Source organism: Heterodontus francisci, unplaced genomic scaffold (genome assembly GCF_036365525.1).
Source record: "Heterodontus francisci isolate sHetFra1 unplaced genomic scaffold, sHetFra1.hap1 HAP1_SCAFFOLD_2264, whole genome shotgun sequence".
Classification (NCBI taxonomy): Eukaryota; Metazoa; Chordata; class Chondrichthyes; order Heterodontiformes; family Heterodontidae; genus Heterodontus; species Heterodontus francisci.
The window spans coordinates 1-14284 of NW_027141346.1; the positions used below are offsets into that span (position 1 = coordinate 1).

General features: G+C 49.2%; 3 protein-coding genes across 4 annotated transcripts; all 3 read right to left on the reverse strand.

Moving 5' to 3' along the window:
• Positions 1-6: 6 nt before the first annotated feature.
• Positions 7-1895, reverse strand: LOC137362920 (tubulin alpha-3 chain-like; the record flags this gene model as incomplete). Its single annotated transcript, XM_068027074.1, has 4 exons — positions 1809-1895; positions 1114-1336; positions 852-1000; positions 7-49 (listed from the first exon to the last, which is right to left on the reverse strand). Coding segments are annotated over exons 1-4 (502 nt in total), but the record flags the coding sequence as incomplete, so codon positions are not given.
• Positions 1896-3986: 2091 nt separating this feature from the next.
• On the reverse strand, positions 3987-6449 carry LOC137362916 (tubulin alpha-1 chain-like). The gene is made up of 4 exons (XM_068027069.1): positions 6227-6449; positions 5965-6113; positions 4817-5497; positions 3987-4283 (listed from the first exon to the last, which is right to left on the reverse strand). The coding sequence occupies exons 1-4, from the start codon at positions 6345-6347 to the stop codon at positions 3987-3989; spliced, it is 1248 nt and encodes a 415-aa protein (XP_067883170.1). The 5' UTR covers positions 6348-6449.
• A 3442-nt stretch (positions 6450-9891) lies between these two features.
• LOC137362919 (tubulin alpha-3 chain-like) lies at positions 9892-14086 on the reverse strand. 2 transcript variants are annotated; one of them, XM_068027071.1, is made up of 5 exons: positions 13864-13984; positions 13602-13750; positions 12114-12794; positions 11311-11589; positions 9892-9903 (listed from the first exon to the last, which is right to left on the reverse strand). In XM_068027071.1, exons 1-5 carry the CDS (start codon positions 13982-13984, stop codon positions 9892-9894), a joined length of 1242 nt encoding a protein of 413 aa, XP_067883172.1. The 2 variants fall into 2 exon arrangements, with proteins under 2 accessions (XP_067883172.1, XP_067883173.1); XM_068027072.1 differs by lacking the exon at positions 9892-9903 and having other exon boundaries at positions 11290-11589; positions 13864-14086.
• Positions 14087-14284: the final 198 nt, after the last annotated feature.

A 14284-nucleotide genomic window follows, 5' to 3' on the forward strand; every position in this document is an offset into this window, starting at 1 on the left:
CGAAACTGTGGAAGATGAGGAAACCCTGCAGTCCTGTACACAGATCAGCCTGTGGGTAAATAACACATGCACAACCCATTAAAATGGAGCAGGATGGGCGTATCGTCAAAGGATTGGGAAAAACTGGACATGAGGGAAAATACTGACTATCCCTGCTGGATGTGACAGTGAGGACATGAGATGGAGCCACTTGCAGCCCAGGTGTGGGACAATGGGAGCTGGAGAGGAGGCATTGGGTACAAAGGGGTGGAAGGGACAGCGGGTGCTGGGAGCCCTGTGGAGTTCAGGGGAAGGACGCGGAAGAGGAAGCAGAACCTGTCCAGGACCAGAATTCCGGGATTCACAAACTTTGACTCAAGAGAGGGAACGAATTGCATGATCGATCTGAGTGTGAAATTGAGGCAGCGGACTTCCCGCCTGTTATAGAACCCGGTCGATTTTCACCAGGCGGGAATTCCGCACAAAAATTAGGGCACTCGCAGTGAACAGGAAAAATCTCTCCTGACTGAGTTTGCACCCAGCAACCACGAACAGAGCGGAACACTCCAGAGTAAATTCCCTGTGATTGTTTTCAGGGATATTATTTGTCCATTTGCTCTTAATGCAAATCAGATAAATGGTTTTTCATCAGATAAGTAGGCCTGGGCAATGGCTGAAAGTTAAACAGTACAGTAGGAGCCGGTGGGACGAGGCATTGCGAGCCCTGGGAGATATATCACCGATTCTCCGATCTGCACTCCTTGCTGATGTGGCTCCTTCCCCTGAAATACAGAATAATGGATTCACCCCCAATTCCTTTATCAGGGAATGGGAGGCGGGAATTTGCGACACACTAAACTCACAGAACTTACCACCTTCCGTACACGGTCCAGGACCAGATCCACAATCTCCTTGCCGACGGAACAATGGCCCCGTGCATAGTTCTTAGCCGCATCCTCCTTGCCGCTGATGAGCTGCTCGGGGTGAAAGAGTTGTCGGTAGGTGCCGGTACGGACCTCATCTGGGGACAGGGAAGGAGAAGTTAAAATCATGAGCACACAATATTCAGGACATGTTTCAATGAGTGTATTGAGAGCACTGACTGAGCAACCCATCAACAATCACTCCTCTTACCAACCACAGTGGGCTCCAGATCTATAAACACGGCTCGGGGAACGTGTTTGCCCGCCCCCGTCTCACTGAAGAAAGTGTTGAAGGAATCATCGCCACCTCCGATGCTCTTGTCACTGGGCATCTGTCCATCCGGCTGGATCCCATGCTCCAGGCAATACAGCTCCCAGCAAGCGTTACCGATCTGCACACCGGCCTGGCCAACGTGGACTGAAATACACTCACGCTAAATAGGGAAGAACAGGTGATGATTGACACAGGATGGAGGGCAAAGCTTTTTCAGTCAGTGTGGTGCTGGAGACAGAGCGTGTGTGCGCAGAGAAATATTGCATTACAGTAAACTGTGGATCGCACCCATTCCCTATTGATCCCCATTCCATCTGGATCGTCTGTCCCTGGGGATTCCCCCAGCTCTCTGAAAGTCCCCATCTCTCTGTTCCCCAGTGCTGTGTGGATCTCCCCATTCCCAGTGGACCAATGGAGCCTGGAGGCAGCGCGTTCCCCTATTCTGTGATTCCTCCCTGTGAATGGCACCTGCCCCAGCTCAAGCCGCCATCAATCAAAGCCCAGTTGACCGCTCTATCTGTGTGGAACAGCCTCACTCTCCGCATTCTACCACGTGCTCTTACCATAATGTCCTTCTATTCTCGCAGCTCCTCTCAATGTGTTGCGGATGTTGCCGTTCGCGCTATTTATACCGCAGCATATTTTGCCAAGTCGAGGTCTGATTGGTCTGTGGGAACAAAAGGCTCTTGTTGCTTGGAGAAACCCAGCAAAGAAGGCATGACTGTGCACAGCGCTGATTGGCTGCTTTGTGCAAAGGGCGGGGCCGAGTGCTCGCCACAATTGATTATGGGAAGAGCACCAGGTAACCAGGGAGATGAGCTTTGTCTCTCAGTCCCCCATTTCAAGCGATGATCAATCAGATCCCAGCTCAAGCCCCCGTTAATCAGCCCCCATCAATCAGAGCCCTGTGGACCGTTCTATCTGTGTGAAACACCCTCACTCTCTGCATTGCAACACGTGTTCTTACCAAAATGTCCTTCTATTGTCGCAGCTCCTGTCAATATGTTGTGCATGTTGACAAATCCATTGGTCTTTGAGAACTATAAGAGCATCTTGTGTTATTTAACTACTGATTGCTTTACTGATTCAATTACCAATATGTGGTTGTCTTTGACAAAGCAACAATTGGTGTCGATTGAGAAATAAATGCTGGAAATTTGAAATTCGCACACAAAATGCTGGAATCTATCAACCCACATCTTTCTTGCAGAGCCACAACCATCAGAGCCTGGCCCAGTATACAACATCATTCACATCCCCATCAATGAGTCCTCCATCAATTAGAGTGCATCTATCAGATTTCCTTCACTCAGATTACCATCAAACAGACCGCAGCGATCAGACCCCCTTCCAACAGATACCCGCCAATCAACCATCTACCAGATTACCATCAGTGAGGCGCCAACTATCAAACTCCTCGTAATCAGACCCGTACTATCACACACCCTGTCCAACAGACTGTCATCAGTCAAACCCTCATGTATCAGACCTCCAACAATCAGAACCTGATCATCATACCCTCATCAATTAGACCCCATTTTAAAAACCATCATCAATCTTAACTCCATAAACCAGGCCCCATAAACACATTATCATCAACCAGACTCTCATTAATCAGGCCTTCTTTCATCTCCCCCAATCAGATTGAGATGAGTCAGAGGCCTGTCAATCCGATGCACATTCATGACCTCCCCATTAATCAGGCAACTGTCAAACAAACCCCCATCTATAACAGCCCTGGCAACTACACCCTATCAATCCAGCTGATAAACAGATCCCCATCATTCAATCATCCATCATCGAGTTCCCCATTAATCAGCCCCTTCTATCAGATTCCACTCAATCTCATTCCCGTCAATAAGACCGCAATGATCAGAACCCCATCAATCACATTCCAATCCAGCAGGCCAGGATTTACATCTATCAGATCCACTGCCAGCAGATGGATGACCTCAGTTTATTACAGTCCCATGAGTCAAATCTATCAGAATCCCATTGATGTGGTCCCAACCTGTGACACCCAGCAAGGACCCGCATCAACCGGTCACCATCTATCAGATTCACAAAAATCTCTTCCCAATCAATCATATTCCCGATCAATTTTTCGCCATCGATTAGATCCACACTTATCAGGCCACCATCTCTCACATCACAATCAGGGAGACATCAATAGTATGACCAATCAGATCAACGTGTTTTCTATCCCATCAGTCAAATTCCCACCGATCCCACCCCCATTGGACAGATTCCCCTCAATCTCATCCCCAATAATCAGATCCTCATCTCTCACATCCCCACCAATCTGCTCCCCATCGATTAGACTGTCAAGAATTCTCCCCGATCTATCAGCTTCCAATCTGTGAATTCTATCAATGACCAGTATCTATCAAACCCACATTTATCAGACCCTATTAATCAGATTCCCCTCAACCCAATATCCGATATTCAGTTTCCAATCGATCTGAAACAGTCTATCAGATCCCTGCTTGTAAAACCCATCAATCAAACACAAATCAATTCGACCCATTATCACTAGGATCCACCTCTACTCTAGGACAGTGTTTTAATGATTGAAATGCTGTGTGACACTTGGCCTGCAGCTCTGTGGAGTTTGATTAACCCACTTTCTGGGACCATTGATCATCTTCAATCTTCTTTTACACCGTGTTTCTCAATCTCTTCTCGTGCATTTGTGCTTTAATGAGACACACTTCCAAAATCATTTACAATAAATTTATTTACTTCAATAATAGTTATAAGATCAATATGAATAAACGTTAAAATCTTTGTAATTTCTAAACTAATAAAACTTATTCTTCCTCCTCTGCCCTTCTGTCCAGCGAGGAAGAATCGATGCCCACCTCTTCGTAATCCTTCTCGAGTGAGGCCATGTCCTCCCGTGCGTCCTGGAACTCCCCTTCCTCCAAGCCCTCCCCCACGTACCAGTGGACAAAGGCCCGCTTGGCGTACATCTTATCGAATTTGAGGTTGAGGCGGGTCCAAGCCAAGGAAATGGCGGTGGTGTTGCTCAGCATACAGAGGGCTCGCTGCACCTTTGCCAGATCGCCCCCTGGCACCACCGTCGGGGGCTGGTAGTTGATGCCAACCTGCGGGAGGAAGGAAAATTGTTCGGTTACAGTTGCTTAAAAAGTCGTTTCAAAATCAGATCTGTTGACCGCCACTTACTTTTCAGAAAGTTACGTTTCTGAGCGAGTTTGTGTCTTTCTCTGTACACCCAGCTCTGGTTATTCACTGGGCACCTCTCCCAGGTTTAAACCTTCAGTTTCCAATGGAAGGTCATTGTGTAATGAGGCTGCATTCAGGAGCGAATTCCTTCTTAATTACAGCTTCTCCAAAGAGGCCTTGAGTTGTCAGGAAGGCCTTTCCTGGTTTCAAGGCAGGACTTACCCTGGGACATTCAGGCTTCAGTCAAGGAGTGAATCTGAGAGCATTCCACCTCAACCCTCAGAGGGAGCTGGTCTTTGGGCCAGGAATGGGGAAGGTCTGTTCCATTACTCTTCCTGAATGGAGAAACAACTTTTGACTGGGACTGAAGAGAGTGTTGCTCATTATGAGATGCGATTCCCACAATCCATGTTTCCCCAGGGCCCCATGTATTGGACACAAAAGCCACACTTACCTTGAACCCAGTCGGGCACCAATCAACAAACTGGATCGAGCGCTTGCTCTTGATGGTGGCGATGGAGGCGTTGACATCCTTGGGCACCACGTCTCCTCGGTACAGCATGCAGCACGCCATGTACTTGCCCTGGCGGGGGTCGCACTTCACCATCTGGTTGGCTGGCTCAAAGCATGCGTTGGTGATCTGCGCCACCGACAGTTGCTCGTGGTAAGCCTTCTCGGCCGAAATAGTGGGCGCGAAGGTTACCAGTGGGAAGTGAATTCGGGGATAGGGGACCAGGTTGGTTTGGAACTCAGTCAGGTCCACGTTGAGGGCACCGTCGAACCGCAGCGACGCCGTGATGGATGACACTACCTGTCCAATGAGACGGTTGAGGTTGGTGTAGGTCGGTCGCTCAATGTCAAGGTTACGCCGACATATGTCGTAAATGGCCTCATTGTCCACCATGAAGGCGCAGTCAGAGTGCTCGAGGGTGCAGTGGGTGACGAGTACGGCGTTGTACGGCTCGACCACCGCGGTGGAAATCTGCGGCGCGGGGTAAACGGAAAACTCCAGTTTGGATTTCTTGCCGTAGTCGACGGAGAGTCTCTCCATCAGGAGGGAAGTAAAACCTGAGCCGGTCCCACCCCCGAAACTGTGGAAGATGAGGAAACCCTGCAGTCCTGTACACTGGTCAGCCTGTGGGTAAATAACACACGCACAACCCATTAAAATGGAGCAGGAGCCTCCTGCTGAGAGGGCGCAATGGGAGCTGGTGAGATGGAGCAGTGGGAGCCTGGGGGATGCAGTTGGACCTTGTGGAGGAGGCAGTGGGGAACAAGGGGGAAGCAGCTCGGAGAGGATTTATGTTCGAGGCCTGGAGTTGGGAAGGGGGTGCAGGGCCTGCCAGGGACTGCGAATTGCTGGTTGCACAGGAAATCAAAATTGCTTGAGAAAGAATTCTAAAATACGCTAATTTGTTTCCAGATTGAGAATTAAGTCCTCCATTTATAACCACTCTATAATTCTTGTGAAATCGGTGTAATTTTTGTGATTCTGTGGGTACGATCATCCCCCGAAATGAAGTGATAACTGATTCATCCCGAATTATTATCGTTGGGAATGCGAGGCGGGAAATCTCGGCACACCAAACTAACAGAACCTACCAGCTTCCGTATGCGATCCAAGACCAGATCCACAATCTCTTTGCCGATGGAGCAGTGACCCCGTGCATAGTTATTAGCCGCATCCTCCTTGCCGGTGATGAGCTGCTCGGGGTGAAAGAGCTGTCGGTAGGTGCCGGTACGGACCTCATCTGGGGACAGGGAAGGAGAAGTTAAACTCATGAGCACACAACATTCAGGCCATGTTTCAATGAGTGTATTGAGAGCACTGACTGAGCAACCCATCAACAATCACTCCTCTTACCAACCACAGTGGGCTCCAGATCTATAAACACGGCTCGGGGAACGTGTTTACCCGCCCCCGTCTCACTGAAGAATGTGTTGAAGGAGTCATCGCCACCCCCGATGCTCTGGTCACTGGGCATCTGTCCATCCGGCTGGATCCCATGCTCCAGGCAATACAGCTCCCAGCAAGCGTTACCGATCTGCACACCGGCCTGGCCAATATGGATTGAAATACACTCACGCTAAAGGGGGAAGAACAGGTGATTACTTACAGATGAAGAGGCAATGTTTTCGACAGTCGTTCTGGTCCTGGAAGAAGAAGGGTGTGTGGGCAGCAACACATCCCGCTGCAGTAACCCGTGGATCCCCTCCATTCCGCATTGATCCTCCCATCCATCGGACACTCTGTCCCTGGAGATTCCCCAGGTCTCGGAAATTCCCGATCTCTGTGCCCCCCCATCCCCCAGTCCATTCCTTGTGGATCACTGGAATCCTGAATCACCAGCTGCAGCTCCCTCTGTCGAACTACCGTGACTCCTGTAAACACCCTGCAGATCTCCCGTCCCTCTGTGGATCTCCAGTTCCTGGCAGATTCTTGCTATCTGTAGACATATCCTCCCTCTGTCCTCACCTCCGCCTGAACACTTCCCTCTCCGTGCTCATCCCCAATTCCTGTCCATCTACTGCTCAATATCTTGAAGGAACTCTCCGTATTTCTTCACCGTTGCACACTCCCTTTTCTCTTCCCCGCTCCCGGATAATCTTCTTGCTCCTTGTGAAAAACAATCATCTCTCCAACTCGATCACACTCTGTCCCTATGGATCCATCACTCTGTGTATGTCCCAATACGGAGTCCCTCCCTCTTTCTCTCTCCCCCTGTCCATGTGCATCAGCCTCTTGTGGATTCCGTCTGTCCCTGTGGAATTCCTCTCTTGCACTGTGGATCCCCCTCGCTCCCTGGGGATTGCGTCCCCCCCTGTGGATCTCCGACTCGCTCGAGCACCATGCTCTCTCCCTGTGGATTCCCTACTCTATCCATGCGGATCCTGCACTCTCCCTGTAGATCCCCCTCTACCTGTTGACCGCTCCGGTTCTGTGCTCCGCATCCCTTTCAGCATTCTTCCAGGCGCACTTACCATAATGTCTTTCTATTCTCGCAGCTCCTGTCAATGTGTTGCCTATGTTGCTGCTCGCCCTATTTATACCTCATTCTCCGAAGCCAACTCGACTTCTTATTGGTCTGTGAGAACAAAGGGCTCCGGTTGCTTGGAGAAACATCAACATAAATGGAACGTTGGTCCTCAGGGATGATTGGCTGTTTTGTGTAAAAGGCGGGACCAAGTGTTGGCCACAATTGATGATGTGAGGAGCACTGGGCAACAAGGGAGACGAGCTTTTTTTATCAGACCCCCATCTCAAACCGTGATCAACCAGAACACTTCATTCACACCCGGTTAATCAGACCCCATCCATCCGGCCCCCGTCAATCAGACCCCAACAGACTCCACCCATTCCATATATCAGACCACTATCCATCAGATGACTGCTGCCTGTCAGACCCTTTTCTATCTGACTCTCTTCTTTCAGATTCCCATCACTCAGACATACATCAATCAGTCCCCATCCATCAGACACAATCTGTGCAACTAACATCGATCAGAACCCTATCATTCTTCATTCCAGTGTCAACTATACCTACTCTATCATACTCACATCTTTCAGACCGCTACCATCAGATCCCCGTTTAACATCATTCAGAACCCATATATCAGAAGACCATCCATCAGACCCTCAACTCTTTAAAACCAATTATCTGATACATTTCAGCCGCTCCCATGTATTAGCTCCCCATGTAGTTTAGTTTAGTTTAGAGATACAGCACTGAAACAGGCCCTTCGGCCCACCGAGTCTGTGCCGACCATCAACCACCCATGTACTGCACCTACATCTGTCAGAGCCCATCTCCACTCATCAGACCGTATCAGACTGTATCTATCAACGACATCCCATCAAGCCCGCGGTTATCAAGACCAACATTTTCAGAGCCCGTCTGTTTGATACCAATCCACCAGGACCCCAGCTGTCTGACTGTATCTATTAGACACCTCTGTTAGACCCACATCGATCAGATCCACATGTATCAGCTCCCATCTCTCAAAGTCACATCAGCCAGACCCCAACTATCAGTCCACCATGTATCAGATCCCTATGCATCTGTCCCGCGTCTGTGTGGGCCCAGCCTTAACACCCACATCCACCAGACCGGTGTCAATTAGACTCCATCGATCAGACTCAATCCATTAGATTCCATCCATATGTCATATCCTCATCATTCCATCTATCAGATTCTCTTCTATCAGACCCACATATGTCACACCACATCTATTAGATCACCATCCGCAGACCCACTTCTGTCTCACCCCCCAAAAACAGACTTACACCTGCCAGACAATATCTGTCATTCATCATCTATCAACTACACATCTGACAGATCCCAACTAAATAAATTCCACATCTATCAGACCCGCTTCATCTACTCCGAATCATTCAGAACACCGTTTATCAGAGCCCCATCTATCAGACACGATCTAAATGTCCCCTAACTATCATTTCCCCACATATCAGATAGCCATCTATCAGACCACATGCTTCAGACGTCTTCTGAGAGATCCCACATCAACCGTGACAATATCTTTCAGGCCCCAACTCTGACATCTCCATCTATCAGACACCCTCCTGACCGGCTCCAGCTACCAGACCCACATCTATCCATCCCCATGTACCAGACCTCATCTATCAGGCACCAACCGATCAGAGCTGCATCAGTGACAGTTATCCATCAGATCGATACCTCATTCATCTACTGCTAACAAACCGACGACCAGCAAATCTCATCTATCAGACGCATATCGATCAGATCTCATCTATGAGACGCCCATCTATCAGCTCCCCATCTATCACTCTCTTATCGCCCAGATCCTCATCAGAAACACGTAGTCACACTCTATCAGACCCCATCTAAAAGACCCCATCTCTCAAAACCACATTCACCAGGCAACCACGCGTCACAGCCCTTCTATCAGCTCAAACCAATCAGAACACTCCCCTACCCCCCCCCCCCCCCCCTCCCCGCTCACACGCACACCCTCCCATCAGACCCCGGTCTGTCAGATCCCCATGTATCACACGCCAATCAATCAGACCCCGCCCCCATCTATCAGACCAACATCTCGCCTCCCCACGTCCATCAGACTCCACCAATCAGAAACACATCTAACAGATCGACATCTTTCAGACGACCATCTGTCAGACAACTACCCATCCAAACATCATCCATCAGATCCCTATATATCAGACACAATCTGTCAGATTTCATCTCTCTGATTCAGTGAAGACACATGCAAAGCACTCATTAAGTACCCTGGTGATGTCCTTTGCCTTCACAGAGAGATTTCATTTCAGGTCCTCAATCTGCCCAAACCTTTCTTCGACTATCTTTTACTTTTTATCTGCTTAAAAAAGGCTTTGGTGATCCCTTTAATATTACCTATTGATCTATTCTTATGCATTCTCTTTGCCCATCCATTCTTTTATCCAGTTCTCCTCTGCACTTTCAGTACACAGCTTGAATAACATATTATGAAACTGATATTAATTGTTAGCGACCTTTTCCTCTTTCTTTTTCATCTCAATTTCTTTAGTCATCCAGGTAGCTCCAGGTTTGCAAGCCTTTCCGGCGTCCCTATAGGAATTTGGATCATGGATGTTCCCCCATTATTACTACTATATTTTTTAATCATTTTTCAGAAATGTTCCTTCCAATTTACTCCTCCACTGTCTTCCTTCTATTTGGTGCTTTACAGTATAGACATGGCAAGGTAAAAGCTCCTCCTCACACTCATTAGCTCTAACCAAATATATACAGTCCACAGTCAAACTCCGGCCTTGCTGGTAATTCCCAAACAGAAGAATGAAGTTACAGAACTGGACATTGACTCTACCTATATACACCATCCCCGTCGTTGTCCTCAGTGGGGCACCCCTGAGCTAGGTATGACAGACCAGCCATTGAAATGTTTTGTTCTCAGGATCTGAGTATCTCTGCCAAGGCTGGCATTCATTGCCCATTCGAAATTCTCCCAGAACATGGAGTTGACCTTCTCAACAGGAACTGTTCTTACGACGGAGCGGCTTGCAATATGGTTTAAGGGTCACGCACACATGATAGGACTGGGGTCACATGTGGGCTCAGCAGTGTCACGAGTGGCAGTTTCCCTTCCCATGAAGGGAGATATTGAGTCTGTTGGAATTTGATGATCGTTCGCCAAACCTTTATGGTCAGTGGGCATGGTGTAAACTCACCGATTTATTGGATTCAATGACACTACTTGACTGATGGTCTTTGAGGACAGAAGCCCTGGATCCAGTACCATAACCATGACACTATGGTGCCCTGATTGGGATGGACATGTCTGTGGGAGAGGGCGTGTGCGAGGATCAAGGATGGGATGGAGTGACAAGGCCCCGGTGCTAAGATTATCCATTGTGGCAAGGTGCTGGAAGGCCAGCAGGCCGCTGTGAAATGGAAGCAGGATGAATCAGCAGCAGGAGAGGGAGAGAGATAAAGCGGGAGGGAGACAGAGGAAGGGAGACTGATGCAGGGTGGAGAGAGAGAAAGGAAGAGAGAGAAAGGGGAAAAGTGAACTGACAAAGGCAGTAACATGAAGGTAGAGATGAACGAGAGAACAGGCTAGAGGCCCCTTTGCGAGGTCTAACACCCTCTCGGGTGCCCCCGAAAGTAAAATGTGTTCTAATTGCAGGATCCTGCGGGTTTTATGAACTCCCGTTCTGGCTTCAATGATCCTCTTTGAACTTCAAGTATTATCACACCGTGTTTTCCAACCTCTTGTATATTCTTAGCATTCAAAAGGACACAATTCAAAAATTATTTGCAAATACATTTATTTTCATAATTATGATTATTAACATCGATTTGAAATTAAGTTAAAGCTTTGGACTCTCTACATTAATAAGTCTGAGAAATTTAATTAAACTATTTTAACATTCTAAATGAATAAATCTTATTCTTCCTCCTCCTCTGCCCTTCTGTCCAGATAGGATGAATCGACGCCCACCTCTTCGTAATCCTTCTCGAGTGAGGCCAGGTCCTCCCGTGCGTCCTGGAACTCCCCTTCCTCCAGGCCCTCCCCGACGTACCAGTGCACAAAGGCCCGCTTGGCGTACATCTTATCGAATTTGAGGTTGAGGCGGGTCCAAGCGAAAGCAATGGCGGTGGTGTTGCTCAGCATACAGAGGGCTCGCTGCACCTTTGCCAGGTCGCCCCCTGGCACCACCGTCGGCGGCTGGTAGTTAATGCCAACCTGTGGGGAAAGGACATTTGTCAGATTTCAGTGACTGAAGAAATCGCTTCAACATCAGACGGCCCATTAATTGTCAGACAGGTAAATTTATCAGCGAGTTTGGGTGTTTGTACGAAATCCCTGCTCTGGTTATTCACTCGACTCTTCCCCATGGTTTAAAGCTTCAGTTTCTGGTGGAAGGTCACTGTGTAATGAGGCTGCATTCAGGAGACAATTCAATTCCTCATTTCATTGTCTCCAACCAGGTCTTGACTGTTAGGAAGGTTTTTGTTGTATGGAGGCAGGAATTCCCCTGAGACATTCAGGGCTGCAAGTAAAAATTAATCTGAGAGATTTCCACCTCAACCCTCAGAGGGAGCTGGTCTTTGGGCCAGGAATGGGGAGGGTCTGTTCCATTTCACTTCCTGAATGGAGGAACAGCTTTTTACTCGGGGTGAACAGAGTGTTGTTCATATGTGAGATCAGATTCCCACAATCCATGTTTCCCCAGGGCCCCATGGATTGGACACAAAAGCCACTCTTACCTTGAACCCAGTCGGGCACCAATCAACAAACTGGATCGAGCGCTTGCTCTTGATGGTGGCGATGGAGGCGTTGACATCCTTGGGCACCACGTCTCCTCGGTACAGCATGCAGCACGCCATGTACTTGCCCTGGCGGGGGTCGCACTTCACCAGCTGGTTGGCTGGCTCAAAGCATGAGTTGGTGATCTCCGCCACCGTGAGTTGCTCGTGGTAAGCCTTCTCGGCCGATATAAGGGGCGCAAAGGTGGCCAGAGGGAAGTGAATTCGGGGATAGGGGACCAGGTTGGTTTGGAACTCAGTCAGGTCCACGTTGAGGGCACCGTCGAACCGCAGCGACGCCGTGATGGACGACACTACTTGTGCAATGAGACGGTTGAGGTTGGTGTAGGTCGGTCGCTCAATGTCAAGGTTACGCCGGCAGACGTCGTAAATGGCCTCATTGTCCACCATGAAGGCGCAGTCAGAGTGCTCGAGGGTGCAGTGGGTGACGAGTACGGAGTTGTACGGCTCGACCACCGCGGTGGAAATCTGCGGCGCGGGGTAAACGGAAAACTCCAGTTTGGATTTCTTGCCGTAGTCGACGGAGAGTCTCTCCATCAGGAGGGAAGTAAAGCCTGAGCCGGTCCCACCCCCGAAACTGTGGAAGATGAGGAAACCCTGCAGTCCTGTACACAGATCAGCCTGTGGGTAAATAACACATGCACAACCCATTAAAATGGAGCAGGATATGGGCGTATCGACAAAGCATTGGGAAAAACTGGACATGAGGGAAAATACTGACTATCCCTGCTGGATGTGGCAGTGAGGACATGAGATGGAGCCACTTGCAGCCCAGGTGTGGGACAATGGGAGCTGTAGAGGAGGCATTGGGAACATAGGTGTGTGGAAGGGACAGCGGGTGCTGGGAGCACTGTGGAGTTCAGGCAAAGGATACGGAAGAGGAAGCAGAACCTGTCCAGGACCAGAATTCCGGGATTCACAAACTTTGACTGAAGAGAGAGAACGAATTGCATGATCGATCTGAGTGTGAAATTGAGGCAGCGGACTTCCCGCCTGTTATAGAACCCCTCCGATTTTCACTGGGCGGGAATTCCGCACACAAAATTGCCGCACTCGCAGTGATCAGGAAAAATCTCGCCTGACTGAGTTTGCACCCAGCAACCACGAACAGAGCGGAACCCTCCAGAGTAAATTCCCTGTGATTGTTTTCAAGGATATTATTTGTCCATTTGCTCTTAATGCAAATCAGATAAATGGTTTTTCATCAGATAAGTAGGCCTGGGCAATGGCTGAAAGTTAAACAGTACAGTAGGAGCCGGTGGGATGAGGCATTGCGAGCCCTGGGAGATATATCACCGATGCTCCGATCTGTACTCCTTGCTGATGTGGCTCCTTCCCCTGAAATACAGAATGATGGATTCACCCCCAATTCCTTTATCAGGGAATGGGAGGCGGGAATTTGCGACACACTAAACTCACAGAACTTACCACCTTCCGTACACGGTCCAGGACCAGATCCACAATCTCCTTGCCGACGGAACAATGGCCCCGTGCATAGTTATTAGCCGCATCCTCCTTGCCGCTGATGAGCTGCTCGGGGTGAAAGAGTTGTCGGTAGGTGCCGGTACGGACCTCATCTGGGGACAGGGAAGGAGACGTTAAAATCATGAGCGCACAATATTCAGGACATGTTTCAATGAGTGTATTGAGAGCACTGACTGAGCAACCCATCAACAATCACTCCTCTTACCAACCACAGTGGGCTCCAGATCTATAAACACGGCTCGGGGAACGTGTTTGCCCGCCCCCGTCTCACTGAAGAAAGTGTTGAAGGAATCATCGCCACCTCCGATGCTCTTGTCACTGGGCATCTGTCCATCCGGCTGGATCCCATGCTCCAGGCAATACAGCTCCCAGCAAGCGTTACCGATCTGCACACCGGCCTGGCCAACGTGGACTGAAATACACTCACGCTAAATAGGGAAGAACAGGTGATGATTGACACAGGATGGAGGGCAAAGCTTTTTCAGTCAGTGTGGTGCTGGAGACAGAGCGTGTGTGCGCAGAGAAATATTGCATTACAGTAAACTGTGGATCGCACCCATTCCCTATTGATCCCCATTCCATCTGGATCGTCTGTTCCTGGGGATTCCCCCAGCTCTCTGAAATTC